Source organism: Balaenoptera musculus, chromosome 2, assembly GCF_009873245.2.
Source record: "Balaenoptera musculus isolate JJ_BM4_2016_0621 chromosome 2, mBalMus1.pri.v3, whole genome shotgun sequence".
Lineage (NCBI taxonomy): Eukaryota > Metazoa > Chordata > Mammalia > Artiodactyla > Balaenopteridae > Balaenoptera > Balaenoptera musculus.
Window position 1 is genome coordinate 24451690 of NC_045786.1, and position 22463 is coordinate 24474152.

A 22463-nucleotide genomic window follows, 5' to 3' on the forward strand; every position below is an offset into this window, starting at 1 on the left:
GTAACGCAAAGGGACAGTTAGGGTTTGGAGCTTATACCTAAGTCATCCCTAACTTAGTGGGGGGGGGAAGGGGGTGGGGAGAAAAGGCCTCTGGGGGAGAACAAATAGGTTTCTTTGGGAAAGACAAATGGGTTTTTAAGAGAAAAACTGGGAGATAAGAAAGTTTGGAATAGTTTGTTTATGCAGGCAGGAGTGGCCTTTCTGTCTTCTTCAAGGCCATGAAACTCCTCCAAGAGGGGATTTATGGTAGGTTTATCCCTAGGATGAGAACCGCCCCCCCCCCCCGCAAAGAGGGGATTTATGGCGATCCTCATTTCTCAGAAATTTCTGCCTTTAGTCAGATAATGGAAACTCCAAGAAAGCTGCTTTCTGCATCTGTTGAATCGTAAACATCTTCCTCTTAAAACAGTCTTTGTGTGCACTCTGAGACTCCGAGTGGGTCCCCACATTCACAGCAGGGAGGCAGTCCTTCCTGGTCCCTCCATTGTTCTCTGCCTTCCTGTACTGTTTCGAAGTGTGCTCCCAGTCAGCCCTGCAATCACGAGGATGGACAGCAGGTATTCTTAACAACCATTCTGGACCCAGACAACCATTCTGTTTTTCACTTCCTGTATTCAGTAAATTACACGAGATATTCAACACTTTATTATGATATAAGCTTTGTGTTGGATGATTTTGCCCAGCCATAGGTTAATGTGAGTGTCCTGAGCACATTTAGGGTAGGCCAGGCTAAGCTATGATGGTCGCTAGGTTGGGTGTATTACATGCATTTCCGACTTACGATATTTTCAACTTAAGGTGGGTTTATTGGGATGTAACCCCCATCGGAAGTCAAGGAAGATCTGCATACGGCTGTGTAAAGGAGCAGGTTGACACTGCTGATGTGGAAACTGACAAGGTCAGCCTTCCTTGGTGGTTCTTTCTCTCAATTTTGCTTAGTTTTCCAAAAATTAACACAAGTGCTCTCAGCCAGAGCTACCACTACATGCAGTTTTCCTGGAAAATAAATTATCGTTCAGGATTTCAACTTGAAAATTAGGGTGCACATCAAGGACATAGTTTAATAGACCCAGCTATTTTGATGTATTCTCATTTCAGTGGACTCTTAAGTTTAGTGAGATGTGAAGTAAATAAAGACATATGATCTGTTGCCAACTGAGAAATTTATCATTATTTTGTACCAATGATAGTTTTAAAAACCGTATTGAAAGGTGACTCAAACTATTTCGAAGAGCTCACCTTTTCAGCCAGCATGGTTTACATCATTATTGAAAAGGCATTTGGATGAGGGCTGTAGTACTTATTTTTAAAACAGGAGTCCATCCAACCTGCTTTCCAGAAGATCTGGTTTCTAGTTTTTCGTTGGTGACTTCGTGCGGTTTTTCTTGGGGAGGAGAAAGTTTTTTTTTCTCAAGAGTGATGAGCAACGAGTGACACTATCTAGATTCCAGAAGCATTCTGGAGGGGTGTTCAATTACGTAGACCCCGGTGAGAATACGCCAACTGGGGATCTTTATTTTGGGATCCTGTTTTAGCCTGGTCGCCACATACATTACCCATGGCACTGGGCATTTCTTAAAAATATTTTTGTGAACTTGTAAGGAAAAATGAAAACAAATGACAGAGAAACCACACACAACCTGCTTTGTTTTTAGAAAGTGAATGGGCCGCTTTGGAATCCACTGTACAAAATAGATTTGAGTAAGTGTGTGGTCTCTCCATCACTTTTTCTTCTTTGTTTCTAGGTATAGAGGCAAAACATACAGGGCTGTGGCCAAGATCGTCCGAACATCTGACCAAGTAGCGGATTTCTGCCGCCGTGTTTGTGCCAAGCTCGAATGCTGTCCAAATTTGTTCAGTCCTGTGCTGGTTTCTGAAAACTGCCCGGAGAACTGCTCCATTCACACCAAAACCAAATACAGTAAGTGCAAATCTGAAAAGAACGTTGGTCTGAGGGCCTACCCGCAGACCATGTAGTCGTGTAGTTGGTGGGCTGTTTTTTTGTTTGTTTGTTTATTTGTTTTTGTTTAAACACCTTTTGCATAGTTTTTCCTAGGAATTGCTATGGGAGAATTCTTTAAGGTTTACTTAGTAGATACTTGTTTCTCTCCTAGAGTAAGGAAGGGGTTGGGGGGGTGTCTCCAGCTCTGCTGGGACCACACTCCAGGATGAACTGCTTTGTGGTTCTCTCTAGGTGTCAGACACTAATGGATAAGTGTTTGTTCACACCCCAGAACCCCATGGCGTTTCTTGACAGTTTTATAAGTGCCATCTTTACGGACCAAATTCAAGTGGAAGGTACTGGAAATAGACAGCTTTAGTCCTGAAAGAAACCTACACTAGTCGGTCATTTTGTATATAAGGAATTTGAGGTGTGGAGGCTGAGTGACTTTCCTCTAAGGTACAGTGGTGTGGGGATGTGTGGACACGCGGCCTCACTGCAGGGTGGGAAACAGCCGCTGTCATCCAGGAGCCGTGCATTTGGTATTTTCCTTTGTATGCCTCCAGCCATAGATAAAGTTTCCTTTGGTGCATCTGGTCCTTTTATGGCATAATGGGAGTTCCATATGGAACAGTTGAGGCTTTGGCTAATGAGGAAGCATCTCAATGTTGATCATAATTGAAAACTGGACCCATAATAGGTTTTAGTCAGTTGATTATGCATTCAAATGATAAAATACATCAATCATGATTGAAAGTTGGTAAATAATTTTCTAACTATTGCTCTAGGTGGTAATACAGACATATAACTCTGTTACTGAATTCAGTAGTAATGACAGTCTCCACGGAGAGAGAGAAAAGAATAAAGTGTATAGTTATGTAGTAGGTAAGGAACACTATTTGAAAAGACAAAAGGTGCCCCATTAATTTGGGCTGTGTGTTTGCCAGTTGGTCTTGGTCAGATCGAGAGACGGGGAAATCCTTCGTGACCAGGACCCTCCAGTAGGTGTTCACTGTGCTTGTTGATGCTTCAAGATTCAGACTCGGGGGCAGCTGTCGGAGCATCTCCAGTGGGAGTGGTTGCCACCACTGTGTGCAGTATTGGGGGCAAGGAAGGGGAGCAGAGAGAAACTCCTGAAATAACTCTTAAGCTTGTTTGGCTCACCTTCTGTCTTAGTCTGCTCGGGCCGCCACAGCAGAGTCCCACAGACTGGGGGGCTTAAACAACATTCATTCATTTCTCCCAGTTTTGGAGGCTGGAAGTCCAGATCGAGGTGTCAGCAGGGCTGGTTTCTCGTGGGGCCTCTCTCCTCGCCCTGCAGTCGGCCTCCTCCTCGCTGTGTCCCCACAGGGTCCTTCCTCTGTGCATCCCTGGTGTCTCTTCCTCATCTTGTCAGGATATCGGTCCTGTTGGGTCAGGGCCTCACCCTTATGACCTCATTAACCGTAATCACCTCCCTAAAGGCCCATCTCCAGATGCAGTCACGTTGGGGGTCAGGGCTTCTACATTTGAATTTGCGAGGGGTTGTGCAGGTGGCAGATGACACTTCTGTCCGTAACACCTTGTAAACACGAGGGCACTGGGGACAGGTTTCCCCCCTGTGGAGCTGTTTTCTCAGAACTGTTTCCTGAGGTGTAAATGGGATGTGAAGTTTTGATGGTCTCAAATGAAGGAATGATCTCTCTCTCACTTTCCCTCTCCCTCTCCTTTTAGTTTTCCTTCTCTCCTCCCTCCGCCTTGCTCCTGCCTCTCTCCTCCCCGTCCATGCATGCCCATGGGTGTAACCTTTTAATGAAGTTTTTAATCTCATCATCTCTCTCCCTGTAGCTTACTATTACGGGAAGAGAAAGAAGATCATTAAGCCCCCGATTGGAGAAAGCAGTGTTGAAAGCGGACACCCTAAACCGGCCAGACGCAGGAAACGACGAAAATCCATTTTTGTGCAGAAGAAACGGAGGTCCTCTGCCGTGGGCTTTGCCGCAGGCTCCGGGGAGGTATGTTCTGCTCGGAACTTCCCACATTCGATGGGGAAGCGCGGCCCTGGCTTCACAGCCAAGGCCAGGCTGAAGTTTGATGCTAAATGGTGAGAATCGTGAACTACCAGAACTCCCTCCTTATTTGTCGAACACAGACTTAACATTGCAGCGTCTCGGCTGGGAAGGGGCTGCAGGTGGGACCCTGGGTGGGACCGTGGGATCCATCTTCCGAGGCCTCCTTGGACAAATCTCACCAGGAGGGTGGCACCGGCACCTGGGCAGGAGAGGGTCTGGGGTGGAGTTGCGGGCCCCCTCCCCCGCCTTCCCGGAGGCCCCCTCCCCCGCCGCCTCAGTGCATCTTCCGTCCTCCTAGGAAAGTGAAGAGGAGGATGCGGACGCCCTGGACGATGACACCGGGAGTGAGGAGACTGGCTCCGAGCTCCGTGATGACCAGACGGACACGTCCTCGGCCGAGGTTCCCTCCGCCCGGCCCCGGAGGGCCGTGACCCTGAGGAGCGGCCCGGAGCCCGAGCGCCGGGCGCCCGTGGAGAGGACGCGGAGGGGCCGGAGGGCCCAGGCCACCGCCAGCGCCGAGGGGGCCCCCGGGGGCCCGGCCCCCAGCCAGGAAGCAGCGGAGGTAAAGCTCAGGCCACTGCATCTGGCCCGTCTGGTGTCCCCGGTGGGGCAGCACGGGGCCTCACTTGGGGGACCGCTCCGGCTCTGTTGCTAAATCAGGGGCAGAAAGCTTGGTGATTCCACATCCCACGGAGCAGGACGGTGAACCTCAGGATGGGGTTCTGGGGGAAGTAATAGCACCTCTTTTTCTGGAAGGTTTTAAAACCACAGGGATTCTTGTCAGGAGAACAGACAGAATAAGTCCTCAAGGTCTCATTAAACACTAGGCTTTCCCTCCTTAGGAGACCTTGTGATGCTATAAAATGTGTCGTCGGGGTATCTGGTCTCCCCTGAGCCCACGTGTCGCACGATCAGCTGGAAGGTCGCTGGCACCAGCGTCACACACGTAAATGGGGGCATAGCGGCCTTGCGCCTACACCGGCTCCTGCCCCGTCTCCTCCTCGACCAGAGATCCCGCACTCAGCCCCAGAGCTCCTGAACTTGGGGGTCAACAGCGGCCATCACTGTGCCTTTTTTTTTAACCTCTAAAGATACACAAGTCTTTGGAGCAAAGTCATAACCCAGACGAGTTGCTCAGAGCACCCCTGGATACCGGCCGCCTCTGCACCTGTCCAGGTGCCTAGTGAGGAGGCCACGAGTGGTCCAGAAAGTCTGGCTCCGGCCCTCAGGGTTCAGAGAGGGTCCCGCCCTCCGGGAAGTGATAAAACAGCCTCCTGCTTCCCTTCCCTCTGCAGGAGGTGAAGCAAGAGGAGGAGGAGAGGCTGGTCCTGGAGAGCAACCCCTTGGAGTGGTCGGTGACAGACGTGGTGAGGTTCATCAAGCTGACGGACTGTGCCCCCCTGGCCAAAATATTTCAGGAGCAGGTACGGGGTTCTGCTGCGCAGCAGCTGTTTTGGTTCTGAGCCTCTGGGTCTTCTGTGTCAGCTGGCTTCCTGGGGCTTGGCCACGGCAGGGGGTGGGGGGGCTTCGTCGTCCCTGGGGGCAGGGGAGCAGGAGACCCGGGCTCTACGTGTGGTCCCACCTGCAGTTCTGTGAGGTCTCTTTGCCGTGCAGTGGAGACAGCAGCTCCGGCCTCTACTAGGGGTTCTCGGATGCCCCTTGGTGAGGGCTGGGTCTTACGCAGCCTGGCCAGGCTGGGGTTCAGGGCTCCCAGCTCTGCCTTGGCTGGCGGGTGGGGTGCGCGTTGGCCCGTGGTGGAGCAGTTGTCGTCTGAAAGGCTTTTGTCTCCCCAGCTCCCCCTTTCCAGTAGAGAGAACAGGCTTCCGTTGGCCCTCTTTTCATTTGTGCCCGTTGGCATTTCTGGGCTGCCAGCTTGTGTAACACTAAAGACATAGGAGGCCAACAAACAAAAGCTCAGAGAACTGGCTACTGTGTCAAATCTGGAGTCCCACTGTCCCTGGCTGGTCTGCCTTCTTTTTTCCACCTCCCAGAGTCTTCTTATGTTTGTCTTAATTTATAACATTCAGGGCTTTTACTTCTCGAGAGAAAGAGGGAAAAGTCTACTTGATCTTCCCAGAGGCAGAAGCCCTCGGGCCATTGCATTTTATTTAATGCTGCTTTTGTCACTGTTTTCTTACTTTCTTCACTTCTTTCTTTGTAAATTATTTTAAAGTCTATGGTATGTTAGGTACTATGCTAAATTATGGATAAATGGGAGAACAATGGATATAATTTATACCTTAAAATTTTTTAATCTAGCAGATGAAATGATGTGCCGTAAGGAAGGAAGGTTTTTATTTTCCCTTAAGTTAGTATGAAAACAAATCCCCACTCTAAATATAATCCACCTTGCACACTTCTCACTGGCCTCACACAGAAGGTTCAAGTGGAAGCCTGTGACTTGCTCTACTATGTTTGCTCAATTTGTTGACATTTCTTGCATTGTTTCACAGTGTAAATATCTTTCACAACCTTGCATTTCACTCAAGTACTGTTTTCCATGTCATAAATTAAAGATATGTCCATCTAGCTTTTTTTTAGATTATACAAACCAATAGTCTAGAAAGAGGGTAATTCAAGCATTAAATCATTAAGAAAACAAGAAAGGCCTCTGATTTCCCCTGTACCCAGTGAATTTCTCAGATTTTCTCCCAAGGCCACCAAAATGCAGTAATGAATTGTAAAAAGCAAATTAATGTGGTTCCCAGCTCCTCCCAGGAGAGGGTAGCTCTCAGTGTTCCAAGGTTTCCACTGATGGACCATTAGCGTCTTCTGCAGACACCCAGTAAGTGCACCGAACGAGTGAATGGTGGCTGGAAGGCCAGGCCACCTCCTCGCTGTCTGACACCAGCTGCACTTCCTCTCTGGGCGACACTTAAAAGCAGACAAAAAGAAAAAGGTTCCTTGTCTGTAAAGAACGTGGCAATGAGCATGTCCCTTCATTTAAACACACAAACAGGAAAGAAAGAGAATTGTGAGAAACGTGAGGACTTACATGATTTGGGGCTTGTTGAGAAACTGCATCTCGGTCTTAAAAACAAGAACAAAGCAGAAGGCTGAAATCCTGCTTAAAGCATTGCCCGATGCAGCATTTTTCCGGTCTGGTATTTATTACTAGCAGCACCTCAAAAACAGCATCGCATTTGAATACGTGACAAGTGCTGATGACACAGATTTAACACGTGTTCCAGCCGGTCCTATGTTCATTCAGTCTGCACCCACTGAGTGTCCGGTACAGACCTTGGAATATCCACGAGGCAGATACAGAAGGTATCGGTCTGTGTTAGTCTAAGGTCTTGTTTTGAGACTCACGTGCCACTTTGAACTGACAAATGTTTTCCAGTTGGGCCTCTCATGGGACAAAGAACAGAGGCTATTTGTGCTGTGAAGGGCAGACAAGCTCAGTGTTGATTCCTTTCCTAAATATCTGGTAATAAGCAAGAAGGTGAAAACAAAGCTGATTTGTGAAAAAGGCTAAAATACTACTTATACTGAATCATCCTTAATTGGACTTTAATCCCTGTTTATAACAACATCTCGGGAAGTTTCGTGCCTTCCCAAGCCAAGGCATCTAAGAAGGAAGCGTTCCCGACACTCGGCCACTTCTAGGATCAACAAGGGGCATCTGCTCACATCACCTAAAAACTTGGCCCTACATACCTACTTATTTCTCTTATAGGGAGAAAAATAGGTAGAATTTAATTGATTATAGCCTTATTTCTATTTAAAGTTCTACGTTAGACCGTTTCATCTGTCACAGTAAAAGGCTGTTCCTGGCGGGGCTACCTGAAGTCTGTGGGCACCTGAGCATGTTTTTTGTTCAACCAGACCTTTAATTACTAATTTGTTCTATCACCTTTGAGCCCAAACACCACAGCTCTTATTTGATGGGGCCTCCAGTGGGTCACTCCAGGCGTCATATGAGTTTTTAGATGAATGGGGAGGAGCTGGGGGTTTATCCACCAGCATGTGAGAGAAATCACAGCGCGTGGGGTCACAGCTACGTGCCTTCACCCCCTGGATTCCGAGTCGTAAATTCAGAGACTACCGTAATCACCAGGAGCATTTACAAAAATTATAAACTTCCCGTTACCAGAATATATATGCTTTTTAACTCTGAAATGTTATAGTAACTGCTTAAAAAATCTATACTCTATAATTTCATGCTGCAAATATGTACATTATACAGGGAAACTCCACACGTCTATAAAAAGCAGGAAAGTCTTAAATAAAATGTTGTCTATTCATTCACCTTTTATGAATCAGAGCCATGCAATAAGCAAACTACCCAAATTAGTGGTTTACTTTTAATAAAGAAATTTCAGGATAGTTTCAGGTGTTATCCACATTTAGACTAATTCCCTCCTCTTTCTACTTTTGTAAGCCCTGAATATCCCCTCTAAGGAACCACCAACTCCTAAACTGACCTCTGTATCAAAATAAATGTGATCTTCCCATGTACTAAGTATAACTTTCATGTTTTGTATTTTATCTTATTTCATTTCTTAAAAATGAGTAGTCCATTTATGGTAATTCTGTATTTAACATAACAAGTGATTTGCCAACCATTCTGAATTATACGGGAGCATATTTCTAAAAATTAAATCAACTGTGAGGTCTGTAACTACATGATCAATGAAAAAAGTAACTTCTTTGGAACCAGAACAAAAGCTACGATGAGAGGGATTCTAAGGTGGGTTCCCCCCGCCCCCTCAATTTTTCACTCCTTTCAGTGGTGACTTGCATGATTTCACTCCAGTAGCTGGAATTTAGTTCATTATTTCTCACAACTCATTTGCTAAGATAATTCTACAGAACTCAAACTACGGTTTGCTGGTCCTTCTATAACTTGCACACCTTTATAGATTAAAAAAGAAAAAAAAAACCTAATGATGTAATCAGCAGGTGGAATTTTCTTGCTAATTTTGTTTAACTCTCCCTTTAAATACACCATTCTTATTTCTAGTTAAACCACATTTTTAGATTGCCAGCCTGGCATCTGACAGACAAATACCTCTCTGCCTTTGTAAAAATGCTGAGTACCCCTGAGCTGTATCCATTTTAGCATTCTCATCCAAAGTTTCCAAAACAAGAGGGCTGAAATATATCCATTGTAATAAAGGGCAGATAAGTTCTCCATGCTGGGAACCCCAGTTCTAGGAAATTTGAGGAAGCTCACAGATGCCCCAGCCTGTGTTCTCCCTGCCTTAAATGCCATTTCCAAATCTCCCATCGCTCTTCCAAGGATCAGCCGTCATCCGAGCACCTACATGTGTGCTGGCGTGGTGCTGGGCACCGTGGGCGTGGAATGGGAGGTCACGACCTTCTGATGCTCAGGTTTCTCCAAGTCAGAGGAGGTGGATCACTGAGAAAGCCCTTGATTTCCTGTTAGCCGATGATGTGTAAGATCTCCTCATCTCAACAAGAACTTACAGATAACCTATGTGCAAGGCACTCTATTAAAAGCTGCCTGAAGACACAGGTGGGTAAGATGCTTGCAATTCTAAATGCTTCCCGTCGACTGGGGACCACGGGCACATCAGAAGCTGGCAGCAGCACATAAGAGACTGAAACATTGTCATCGTCGGTGCAAGAGAGGAAGCAGCTGTAGGCAGAGAAATCTGGGAAGATATAGCCTGGAATCGGGCCGTAGAAGGTGATGCCGACTGCGGGAGTGAGGCCGGGTCAGCTGAGCCGGAGCACACACGAGGGGTCTTTGCAGGAAGGTGAGGGAGGTGGGCTTACAGCTGAGGTCCCCGGAGCAGCTGCTGGCTGCGAGGTTGGAGAGCAGGGCCGTGGTCCGCGTGGCTGATAGTCAGTCATGCTACCTGTCCAAACAACGTGCTTTCCCAAAAAGTGTCCCGGGAAAGAGCCCAGATTCTTTATCCAACTTTGTAAAAGTAATTTGGCAGTTTTAGCACTTAATCTTGAGGCCCTGCTTTATCTCAGGCATATTTTACGATGCCTCATCATCTCGGGAATCCTTGCGTGTCCGTTGTGCGCTTCTGAACGCTGCCCCAGACACTTGCAAGTGCATCTTGTGTTTCTCGAAGTCACTGTCACTTTTCGGATGAGCATGGAATTTGATAGCAGGGGCCACCCTGGTGCTGACTGCACAATTAATTATAGGACCGCGGAACCAAGCACATTTGTCCCAACAGGCAGGAGGTCAGAGTTCGGGGAGTCATTTATGGAAGTGGATCAGACTCTGTGCGTATGTAAACCGGCGTGTCTTCGTGGTTGACTTAAGGCGCTGTGGATCCCCCAGGGTCAACACTTGGGCCGTATGGGAAGGAATCCGTGGTCCTCAAAGCTCCGTAAACACTGCGTTTACTCCCACTCTCTGCCCTGGAAAAGACAAACTGAAGGGCCATCTTTGAGTTTCTATTTGGGGATTTGGAGACCCCTCACCACTGGATGTGAGGTTTTATTTTGAGGCTATCTGCGGCTCAGTCAGTCCACTGTCATTGTCCTCATTTCTTCCCATAAGAGAGTAGGGAGTCCTCGGGAGCTGAGGACTTGACTTAAAGGAGCTACTCTTGGTCCCGGTCAGCCTGCTTGAGGCACCTCGCAGGAAGCACTAGTGGGGGTGCATTCTGGTACATTCCAGCTCACCCGACAGACGGCACAGCTCTCCCTGCAGGAGCCTCGTGACACTGCTTGTGGTGTCTGTGCTATAGACTGAATGTCTATGTCCCTCCTAAAACCCATATGCAGAAATCCTAACCCCCAGTGTGATGGTATTTGGAGGTGAGTCTTTTGGGAGGTCATGAGGTCATGAGGGTGAGGCCCTCACGATGGGATCAGTGTCCTTATAAAAGAGACCTCAGACAGCTTCCTCCCTGCTGTGAGGACACAGTGAGAAGTCTATGAACCTGGAAGCAGGTCCTCACCGGACACCCCACTGAATCTACTTGATCTTAGACATGCAGCCTCCAGAACTGTGAGAAATCCATGTTGGTTGTTTATAAGCTACCATCCCATGGTATTCTTTTATAGCAGCCGGAACAGACTAAGGTAGCCCAAGAATACCCTATTCTTTCTCCTCCACTTCTGTTCACCTTCCAAATTCTCTCTTACCCTTTACTTTATTTAAAAAAACTTTTATTGAGGTACAGTTGATGTACAGTATTGTATAAGTTTCAGGTGTACAACTAGTGATTCACAATTTTTAAAGGTTATATTGCATTTATAGTTATTTCAAAATATTGGCTATTTCGGGGCTCTTAATCCCCACCCCTATCTTGCTCCTCCACCTCCTTCTCTCCATCTTTTACCCTTTTCTTTTACTCTTCTGTTGACTTTTAAGTTTACCGAGGCCAATTCTTCCCATTTATTTATTCAGCAAATGTTTAATGAGCACCTATTATGTGCCCACAGGCGTTTTTCTAGGCGCTGAGGCTAGAGCAGGGGAAAACAAAACCCCATGCCCACATTGATATGCCTTATCACAAGGCAGTTAAACGTGAGGCCAGCCTGGCTCCCCCAGCCGGGGCGAGTGTCCCAGGGCCCATCTCTGGCTCTGGGTATCTTTCCAAATTTGCCGTTCATAGCTACTTGCACAGGTGTTTCTGCTCCCCGGCTGCAGAAGGAGGAAGCCAAGTCTCACTCATTTTGTATCTCCCACATCTCCTTTGGGGTCTGACATATGAATAATTTAATAAATATTTGGCAAAGACATGAAAACAGCTTTAAAAGGCTTATAACACCTCCCCCAAAATTAAGATCCATGAATTTAGGAGGGCATTCCTTCTCTTCCCTTGGCTGTGGTGTGTCAGGAAAGTGTAGAAACTTTCACTTCAGAAAGAAAACCAGTGAGAAATACCGATTCACATCAGAGATGTAGATGCACTGAAATGCTTTTATTGAGAACTAGTCTGTGCATACAGAAGAGTCTATGTACTGTTTGTACATATGGGGCCTATTAATAAAAGGGACACCCATGAAAGCCACCAACCCAAGGAAGAATCAGGAACTTTGCAACATGGCTGCATCTACCAAGGCCATCCTCCCTCTCACACTCCCCTTTATTTCCACTGGCAGTTAATACTATTCAGAATTTTGTGTTTATTGTGCTCTTGTTTGATTTCCAAAATGTTTCCCAGAGTAGCATACGAATGTACCTTTCTACTCATCACGTAGAGGCTTCTGTGTCAACACTTAATATTGTCAGACTTCTTAACTTTTCGTGGGTATAGAATTATATTATAGTGTGGGCTTAATTTGCACTTCCCTGAATCCTGGTAAGGTTAAGCATCTTTTCTTAAATTTTTCACCACTTTTGTTTCATCTGTGAAATACCTACTCATGGTTTTTGCCTAATTTTTAAAAATAGTTTATCTTCTTTTTATTGATTTGTAGTAGCTCCTTCTGTATTCTGGATACTGCTGCCATCCTTTGTGAGTTGTTTACGTAGCAGGCTTTTTCCCCCCAGTCTGTGGTTGGTTTATCTGCTTTACAGTAAACTTTAATGCATCCGACGGGAAGCATCTGAGTTCTGGCCGACGCGCTCTCTCAGCGGACTCAGTTTGCCACCTCCTAATAAAGGTCCTTGCCTTCAGCCTCTCATCCCTTCCCCGCGTAATTCATTCTGATACCCTGTGGCCAATATTAGGTTGCAGACACACCTGATAAAGTCACTTATCTGCTTAACGTCCTTCGGTGACTTCTTATCACACATCTCCAGAATAAGTCCCCAGTTCCTGTCTGGGCCCATCTCAATTCTGCCTTCAGTGTCTCCGCACGCTCCTTGAATTCCATGCACTGATGAACCACTTGTGTTCCCTGAGTCCGTCCTCGCCTTAATACTTCCCACTGGACCCCTAGGTCTGAGTACCTCATCGTCTAATCTCTGAAGCCTTCCTTGACTCCTGTAAGATCGGCTCCGTAGCCTGGCCTGATGGGGCCCGTAGCACTACGTCCATACATTAAGTTCCCTATATCATAGGGGTCTGCTTATTTGTCTACCTCCCTTAAGATTCTTGGCGTCTCCAGGGCAGGAGACTTTGTTTTGTTCAGAGTGATGCACCCAGAGGCCTTCAGAGTGCCTGGCACCTAGTAGGTGCTCAATAAATGCCCGTTGAGTGATTGAATCAGTGACATCCTCCACTCAACGTGGTGCATGCATATGGCGGCCACCTTCACTGAAACTGACTGTGGAGGGTTATACAAATACTTTAGGGCTGATTTTCAATTGTAATTAATCTGTGTGTCCAAGGGTAGCCATCACAACCTGGTGCAGATGTGAAGAGCTGAGCTACAATTTTCCCCCCAAAGTTTAATTTCAGAAAACCATGATCGGAGTTCCACTGCTGTCTCTCACCAGCTATGTGATCTTAATTAGATCAGCCAGTGTTGCTGGTCTGCACTCTCCAGGTCTAGTTTTGATAGAATATATGTGGATTTGGCCCTGAAAGTGGACACAGCTAACAGGCCCCAGGCCACGGGGTACGATTATTTGCTTCGTGGTCTTATAGGTATAGCATGTGAAAAGAATGTAAAATAACGTGTAAAGGCACGTGTAAAGGGAAAAAAGATATAGCATCAGAAATCCATTGACAGTTTTATGAGTTTGTCTCCTACTTTCAGGGCGTACTCAAGGCTGCTCTGCTCCCTTTGTGGTTTGACGAGGTCAAGTTTGAGTCTTGGTGGAGACATGGCTTACAGTCGCACACATCACAGCCAGTGCTTGTCCGTAGTTTAACAATAATAAATGGCATTTGCATTGATGCTTTTTAAGTTCTTTATTGCTTCCATACGTCTTAGGGGATAACAGTGCATCAAGGTGGCTTTCAAAACCGATCAAATGATAAATGTTGCTTATCCTTAAACATTAGTCTTCGAAGGCAAGGCTAACAGTTATACCCATTTGGGGTTTTTTTTGCTTTAGTTGCTTTCAAGGCAGCTAGATAAACAGTTAGTTTAAGAAAAAAAGCTGCCTATGTGAACCTCACCGACACGCGGTCCCTGAGATACGTGCCTGCGTCGATGGTGTAGCTGCTGCGCCGCTGTGGCTCACGGCGGCCCTGGGGCCCTGCTGCTCTGTGTGGCGGCGAGTCTGCTGTGTGTGCCGCCGTCAGTGTCTGCTCCCGTTCCACCACGACCTTTATCGTTACCTCGGGCCTGCAGGCTCTTGGGCCCTCGTTTACTTCCTCCAGAACATGAAGCCTGGGTGAACAGGAAGAGGGGTTGCCTTGACACTCAGTAACCCAATCAAACGATGTCTAGATAAATAAACCCGATTCTTACAGGAAGCAAGCTGGTGAAGAGGCAGAACCCACTGGGGTGATCGTAAAGCCTTGGGCTGAGCCTTTGTGCCCTTTCTTTCTATGGTGAATGCAATTTCACAGTGATTGAGTGAACATCCCCATCGTGGGGACCCCTGGGTATGGATGCAGAAGGGCTAAGTAAGATAGCACAGGGAGTAGACCTCAGACTCCTCATTCTGGGTGACACAGGTTGTAAGTGTGGGGAGGGGGTGTGTGTGCACGGGCACACACACACGTGTCCAAGTACATGTGTTCTCCTCTGTGGAAGATCGTGCTGTGGCATCTTCTCACCCCTTCTGATGGTAAACTGTCAGGGCTTGGCAGGGAAGAGAGGACATTTCTCTTGTTCCTGGAGAGCCCTTTCCAGGGCTCAGATAGTCACAGAGCAGAGCGGAGGGAGGACACCAAAAGCCCAGGAAGGGCTGGATCTGGGGGCCTGGGGCTTAGCCAGCACGAGGCGATGGGCTTAGGGAGAGCCCAGCCCGGCTCTTCATCCCCTCCAGCCCAGGCTGGAGAATTTCACAGCAGCCAGTGTTACCTTAGCAGAAAGATTTTATTAGCCAAGAGATCAGACAGCCATGAAGCCAAGTCGCCGTCTCGGCCCGTGCTCTGCAGGCTCGGAGGGAACGAGAGCCGCCCCCATGCCCTGGGCCTGGGGTGAAGCCCGTCGTGGCTCACGTGTTCCCCACCCCCACCCCCGTGCACCCCGTCCCGCCTGGGCTCTAACCCGGCTTTGTCTCCTGGCAGGATATCGACGGCCAAGCGCTCCTGTTGCTGACCCTCCCCACGGTGCAGGAGTGCCTGGAGCTGAAGCTGGGGCCCGCCATCAAGCTGTGCCACCAGATCGAGAGGGTCAAGGTGGCTTTCTATGCCCAGTACGCCAACTGACCCCGCCCGCCCCGCCCGCCCCACCCGCCGTCCCGGTGATGCAGTGTCTCGTGTCTCGAAGGGTTTCCGGGACTGGACCTTCCGTTTTCCCGGGATGCGTCAGGTGGTGCACATGCTGTGTCCCCACAAGGCGAGAAGCACGAGGGCCTCCTCTGCCCACCAGCCTGCTCGAGGTTTCCATGTTTTCAAAGCACCCCGGGCCCTGCAGCAGTGGCTCCCGGAGGGTGTGAATTTAAGCTCGTACCCTGCAGATGTGGACATGCATCTCTGCAGACCACACCCCCGCCTTTCTCCCACCCCAAACCAGGCAGCTTCCTCAGAACAAGGTTTCCTAAACCAAGGCCCACACTTCTTTGAAAACTAAGGCGCAGGTGATGTCTTTTAGGTTGTGACCCAGGAGGAGGCCTTGCAGATGGCTTTAGTGTGATTGTTCCCAGGCACATCCATAGATGCTTCTTTCAGGTCGACACTCATGTAGCTGTTGCTGCAGTTTGATCTGGTGGTGACTCATTTCTCACGCACAGCTCTAGGCGATGTTTCAGGATGGCAGTTAGCAAAGGAGGGACTCCACCTGTCGGAGGAGACTTCAGAAAGTCTGGGCAGAGAAGGAAGGCCGGGTGTCATGACAGGGAGATGGGCATCCAGGAAGTCTGCAGGGAGGAGGCGTGCTTGCAGCCTTGTACAGAACCTCTGAGATCTCCGACATGCTCATTTATTTAACTGTCACCAGGTCAGGGAGGGTCTCCTCTAGTCTCTTGGGGCATCTTGAATTGTGTATTGAAGGCAGAGCTTCATTCCAGAGAGCAAGAGCGGGGAAAAGACCTGAGGGAAGCTGTTGGTCCAACAGCTCCTTCCCTTAGAGGGACACTGCACTGGGTCTCCCGAGGAGGGTCCCTTCAAGCTCCGCCCTGCTCAGTCACCCCTGCCCCGGCACACACATCTCCCACGGGGTGATGAGGGGCCCTGGCCCTGGAGGCAGCCCCACGTTCTCCTGGCTCGGCCTTTGACTGACCCCGTCATCTGGGCTGACTTTGAATCACCCTGGACCTCCTTCCGGTAAAGTAACAGGTTTGAACTCTTAGGCGTGTGGCACTGACACATGTGCCCTTGTCCCCATCCTGCTCCTGCTGTCAGGGAAGAGTCCACGTTGGCCAAAGCAAGAAAAAGAGAGTGTGTAATTCCTGCAGCTCACTCTGGCTCTGGTTTGCTTAGGACATTTCTTGGCTGTTTTCATTGAGTCCAGTCGTTTGTCGAGAGATCTGTGGCTCCGGGGACCAGCTCGTCTTTTGTACCAGGTGCTTCGTCTGTGTGCACCCTGGACGGATCCAATATATTCTATGAAGCCCGAACGGACCACTGTATTCTGTGCTGGTCGTTGACCAAATGCCTTTTCAAACTTGTGTGAGGAAGCTCAGGCCCCACATTGCCCAGGAAGAGTGGGCGCTGCCCACCCTGCTCTTCCTTTATGAGCATAATTACCTTGACCTCTTCTCTTTGACGCGAGTGTCAGCAATTCCAGGAATAGTATCCTGGGTTGGCTGACGAGCTGATCATATTCATGCCACATGTGGGGGCTGGTTATCTGTCAGATTTTGAGAGGCTCCATCACTAAGGCTAACCTTTGTCAACATTCTGTCACCGTTACAGATGAAAAGAGAAAACATGTATTTCGTGGTCGAGACTGTCGTCGCCCCTGTAGCTGATCCTAAGTCAAGTTTAAACGTTTGGCACTGGACTTGCCGGTTGCCTCTGCTGGGAGGCCCTGTGCCTGGCCTGTGCAGACGGGCATCGTCCGTGAGGATCCCAGCCTGGCCTGCGGTCCCATTTCTCTCTTTGGTTCCCCACCGCTGCCTCCTCAGCCATGTGCTTTTGGCCTTAAACGCTCAGTCCCATGGAGCTGAACTCTGTCAACCAGTTGGAAAGGGCATCCTTTTCATGGTTTGGGGCGTTTTCCCGTCGCTGACACGTTTGTGATCCTTCACTGTGGCCTTTTTGAGCTGAGTTCTTCCCGTTGCGTGTGGGACGGGAATGAAGGGATGTGAGGGCTGCAGCCTCCTTTCAGAACGAATGGCACCTGCTCGTGCCCGTTCCAGGAGCGGCCCAGAGGGGAGGGTGCTGCGTGGGAATAAGTGGCTCTCCGGGGGGTAGGGGGAGTCCCTGGGGCCCATGCAGAGGAACTGGAGGCCTCCCGCCCGGCAGCCCGGGGGAGACGCGGCCACCATTGCTGGGGAAGCATCCTCTTCCCGAGGGGCCAGATGCCCAGAACTCTCCTTATCCTCGGTCTCTTTGTGGGATCCGCCCTGTCAACCACCTGCGCTCTGCGTGTGCCTGGCGGGGAGACGGCTGCGGCCGAGGCAGAGGAGGCCCGGCTCTGGGGCAGGCGTCCTAAAGGCTGTCTGCGTGCCATCTCCCTGCCCCGCTGCGAGCCAGGAAACATTTTAGAGGCAAGAAGATACTTTTGCTCTGAGTGTTGCCAACGTTGCCCTCCAATTCAGATTCTTTGGGGACTTCTGTGATGGGGGTCTGTGCTTCTTCACATCAGCAGGACTTGGGCTGCATAAGTGTCAGGTGGTGTTCATTTCTCTGTAGGATTCCCCTCTCACCAGCTTCTGCCTTAGAGAAAGGGCCAGTTTTCAAGGAACGTTTTACAGCGTTGTTACTCGGTCTTCGTCCCTTATGGCGGGAAGAGTTGCTCTCACACCTGTAGCCCCCAATGCACCCCAGCGCCTAAGATAAACGTTTCTTGGTTGAAACACTCCAGCTGGCAATGCCCCCTCCCCTTTTCATCCCCAGATGCTCCCGTCTCCCCGCTGTCTCTCTGACAGCGCTTTGGGGTCAGAGGCCTCTCCTCTGTGTACCTGCGTCCGGCATACACCGGGTTGCTCATTACCTCTGGGAACGGCCCAAGAACTGTGTTCCCCTTCCCGGCCGAGCAGGCCCTTCAGTCTGTGTGTACAGCATGTATCACTTGAAAAGCAGAAATGCCACCTCATCTCTAAGGCTGAGAGTCCATCACTGAGTCCCGCCCTAAAACTAATGGAGCTTGTATTGACCTCTGACCTCTTGACTGCTTTTGTCCTGTGTTAGGAAAATATCCTGTCCACAAAAACATAAACGTAGAAAGGCCGCCATTCCGGAAGAACTTCTTCACTTTAAAAAGAAAAATAGCAACAGCAAAAACCCAGTTTCCTTCACCACAGAGTTGCATAGCATGGAGAAATCCATCACTTTTAAAATTAGGTTCATTTGATCAAAGTTTGACTCAGAGTGCTTGAGCTGTACAGCTATTAGGTTGCTTTGCTTTGCCTTATTTGATCATATTTGAAAGGTGATTTCTTGTGTTTGCTTTGATTTGTTCCTCAATAAATTAAAATGACTCAGGCCTTTCACACTGCCCCCTTTGCCCCACACTGAAGTCTCTGGAAGGTTGATTTTGATCAGCCTTTGAAGATTGGTCTCAGTTTCCTTAATTTGTGTCACAGAATCTTGAGTGTTATTATCAGGCAAGTTCTGAGATTTGCCTTTTATCTTAAACCAAACGCCCCTTTCTAAGGGCTGTTCTCCCTTCGTTTTGGAAGCGTTAAGGGTTTCATACTTCTTTTGTCGAACGCCCGTTTGTATTTATTTCTCTAGATAGAACTATAAAAACAGGTGTTAAGTCTTTGTGGTTTGAGCGTCATTGTTGCTTTTTTGGTTAAGATGGTGAATCTAGGCTCCAAGTCCTACACTATTCTATCTTTAGAAAGCTGTGGCCAAGCGTGCAATTATTTGAAGGGAAAAATAGTAAATTTTAAGGTATCTGTAGTTTTTAAGGAAAAAGTAATCGTTGGGGAGACATACATACTGCCCGTGTCTCTCTGGTGCAGTAACTAAATAGCAAGGGAGGCTCTATTGGCAACGATTACACTGTAATGATTCTTTTTTTCCTTCACTTGTTTTTTTCTGTTAAAGAGTTTTCTGGAAATTGCTTTACTCACTTCAACTTAGTTGAGTTTTTACATTGGGCGACTCTCATAGCTTTTACCACTAGAGTTGATTTATACGTATCCCAAACACAATGTGCTATCCCAACTGTGCTATTTTTGACCCACTTAAGTCACCTAAAAATTCTAAGTGTTGACACATGATGCTGCCTTGGGTTTTGGTTAAGAAAAGAATCTCTGGTTTAGATGATCGGTAATACAATTTCCTGAGCTGCAGACTTTCCATTTTCTTGGTTTTGTTTAAAAAAGGCTAGGATACGGTACCAGGGAGTCCCAGTAGGTCAAGACTTACATCACCAGGCAGAGTGGGTACTTCATGTGGACGGAAGAGATGTGTTGAAGAAAAAGTAAAGTTCTAAGAAGCATTTGCTGAAAATCACTTTACAGTGGGCAATCGGAGACAAAAGTTTTTAAATGACAGAAAAAAAATCATCTCATTTGTTGTTCAAAATGGGAGCCAGCATGATATCTAGAAGCATAAACTACCCCTAGTTGTGAACGTCAAAGCCCTTTTACTGCTTTGCATTCCAGTTTGAATAGTTTGTATTGGAATTTGATTCATATCTTGTGTATGTTTTGGTGCATAAAAGGGAAAAGTTGGTGTTTTTACTTTAGATATTTGCAGGACAAAGGGCATGTCGTGGTTTGCTGTAAGATTGTATTCTGTATATATGTTTTCATGTAAATAAATGAAAATCTATATCAGAGTTATATTTTAATTTTTATTCTAAATGAAAAACCCTTTTTACTTGAAAAAAATTGTAAGCCACGTTGTTAATAAAGTGAGAATAAATTCTATGGTGGTGTTTGTGTCTTTATGTGGGAAGTTATTAAATATTGTTTTTAAGGTTTGCATTAAGATTTTTTTTTTCTCACCATGCACTGAAGCAAATGTTTATAGGGTGTTTTTTTTTTGTTTTTTTTTTGTTTTTTTTTATGGTTTATAGGGTTTTAATAACTATGGCTCTCAAAATCCTACGTTACCTTTCAAGGTCACCTGCTAGCTCTGGATCCTTTTACTCAGGAACTTGGGTTTATTCTTTTTATTAAAACATTACTGTACATCCTCACGATCACCTCTAGCCTTCCCATTTTCCATTACTTTAGTAATTTTATGATTACCTGGTGCATTACTAGAAACACTCCTTTATGTCTATGAGAACGATAAGTAAACAGCCATATTTACATTTTTCATTGCCCCTGAAGTGTCACAAATAGGTCTTAGGCATCCAAGTTGGAAGAGGAAGAGATATCTTTGCACCCATCCTGCGGTCTCTGTCGCCAGATTAGGATGCTCCTTTCCCCTCCCCCACTGCTGCTTCTGGTAGCATCACCGAGGGACAGATAAGGTGAGGGGAATAAGGGGCATTTAGGGAAGGGAGGTGGGGGAGTGCTGAGCAATTCTTCCTTCCAACCACAGACAATCTCCAGCATCTTAACTTCGCTTTAAACATTTTCTTTTGCCCTGCTGGCCATCAAGTTCTGCATATAGATTTTTTTGTTTGGTTTTTAATTATGGGAGCTTTGCCTCCTAGCAAAGATTTAATAACAAAACAAAGCCTACGAGGGCAGACAAGAGCGGGAAGCATATTGTTCATTTTCTCAAAATATTCTAGAAGCATCTAGGGCAAGATTATGTGGCCAAGTACATATGATCATCGTATTTCTACTTGTGAAGAAGACCTTTGACAACAAATCTAAAGACTAAATTTATAATAAAGTGAAAGCCGAACATTTTTCCAGACTTCTAAATTGAATGAATTAAGGCAAAACAATATCTACGTTTCTCTCCATGTTGCCACCCAAAGCCTATTTCTGATTCTTCTGCCATCTCGCAAGGCTGTTGACAGCTCCCAGTTCACCAGAAGCTGCTGCCCCTTTGAGTTGGCTTCTGGTGGTGCTGCTACTTTATTCCAAGCCTCTGGGACAGCATCCTGCTTAAGGGGGGTGCAAAGACTGCATTAACAAAATACTGTATGTGGATGTGACCTTGGGTGACTCCAGCGTGAAGGCTGGGCATTTAACCGGTGGGGTAAAAATACTCCATCAAGATAATAGATGGGCCACAAAGATTTACTAGGGAGTAACTTCATCGAGCCCTTTTCCGGAAGTCAGCCCAACCCGAGCTGCCACACATCCCATGTAATGTGGTTCCTTGGTTGTGTCTGAAGTGCCCTCTGCAATGTGGATTCTCCAAGAACACTCTTCCCTTTGTTATTCTGAAGTCAGATCAAAGCACGATGACCACCACCCCACCTTCTCACCCAACCTCAAGATCTGCTTTATCATAGGTAATTGCCAAATAACTGGCTTCAAACTTTTGGAGTGATAGATGCGCTACATCTATCTAGATGTACGTTGCAGAGAGAGAGACCTGGATGGAGACAGACAGCACAGGCTTGCAGGAAAAGTACAAATTGTACTTTTCGGACAGTCCTAGGTTCAAATTCTTTTCCTCACGTTTGCCAGGTATGTAACACAAAACCTCAGTTTTTGTTTCTGTAGAAGGTAGAGAGTAACATATCCATCCAGGGTTGATAGGACTAGAAATTGTGTGTGATTCTAGGCAACGAGTCTGGCCCACAGTAGGTGACTCAGATCCCCATTCACTGGGCACCATCGACTCCTGGGACCTTAACCACTTATTCATTGGAATGTCTGGGCCACCACTAACTGCTTCCTTCACTCCCTCCTCAGTGGGAACCTCAGATACCCAGGCCCGAACCAATCAAACCCTTGAGAGCTGGTGCCCCTCCCACCATTGCTGGATTCAGATGAAATACATACCACCGGGTGCAGGATCTGGCTTCCGGGGACAGCAGTTGACCAGAAGGGTTGGGTGATCCAAGCTGACTCTCCAGGCATCAGTACCTTAGAGCGTCAGCTCAGATCCATGAAGGAAGTGGGAGGGACCTGGCAGGAACGTGGTCGCTCTGTGTGGCCTGTCCAGAGGGGTCTCAACTACTGGAGGAACCATCTTTTGTTTTCTTAGAGGCCAACTCCGTGACGTATCACCTTTATATGTTTTCCCTCCTTCCCCTGCCTCGATTTCCATATTCCCTCATTGCTGCTGTCCTGGTATTTTATTCCACAGTAAAAATACTAGCATGTGAGCATAGCCTCCTACTCTGTTATCTTTGGAACATCAAGTAAGATCATAGGTGCCAGGTGTCTTCTAGAAAACAGAGCCTGCAGATGGGATCTGGGATGGGATTGCCACCCGTCTGAAAGCAGTAGGGACCCCGTCGCTCTTAGTAAGCAGGATGACGAATCCCCACAGCAGCACTGCGGTCACTAAAGCTTTGGCCTCTGGTTGACTAGGCTGAGCAAC

The 22463-nt window shown here is 47.6% G+C and overlaps 1 protein-coding gene across 3 annotated transcripts in view; it reads left to right on the forward strand.

Moving 5' to 3' along the window:
• The window catches only part of SFMBT2 (Scm like with four mbt domains 2), a 222412-nt gene extending 202499 nt beyond the window's left edge, over nt 1–19913 (forward strand). For all 3 annotated transcript variants that reach the window (XM_036844256.1, XM_036844255.1, XM_036844257.1), the window contains 5 exons: nt 1746–1921; nt 3770–3936; nt 4292–4555; nt 5289–5417; nt 15009–19913. In XM_036844256.1, coding sequence (XP_036700151.1) covers nt 1746–1921; nt 3770–3936; nt 4292–4555; nt 5289–5417; nt 15009–15149 — 877 coding nt within the window. In that variant the 3' untranslated portion in view covers nt 15150–19913. The remainder of the gene's footprint in view (nt 1–1745; nt 1922–3769; nt 3937–4291; nt 4556–5288; nt 5418–15008) is intronic.
• The last annotated feature ends 2550 nt before the right edge of the window (nt 19914–22463 follow it).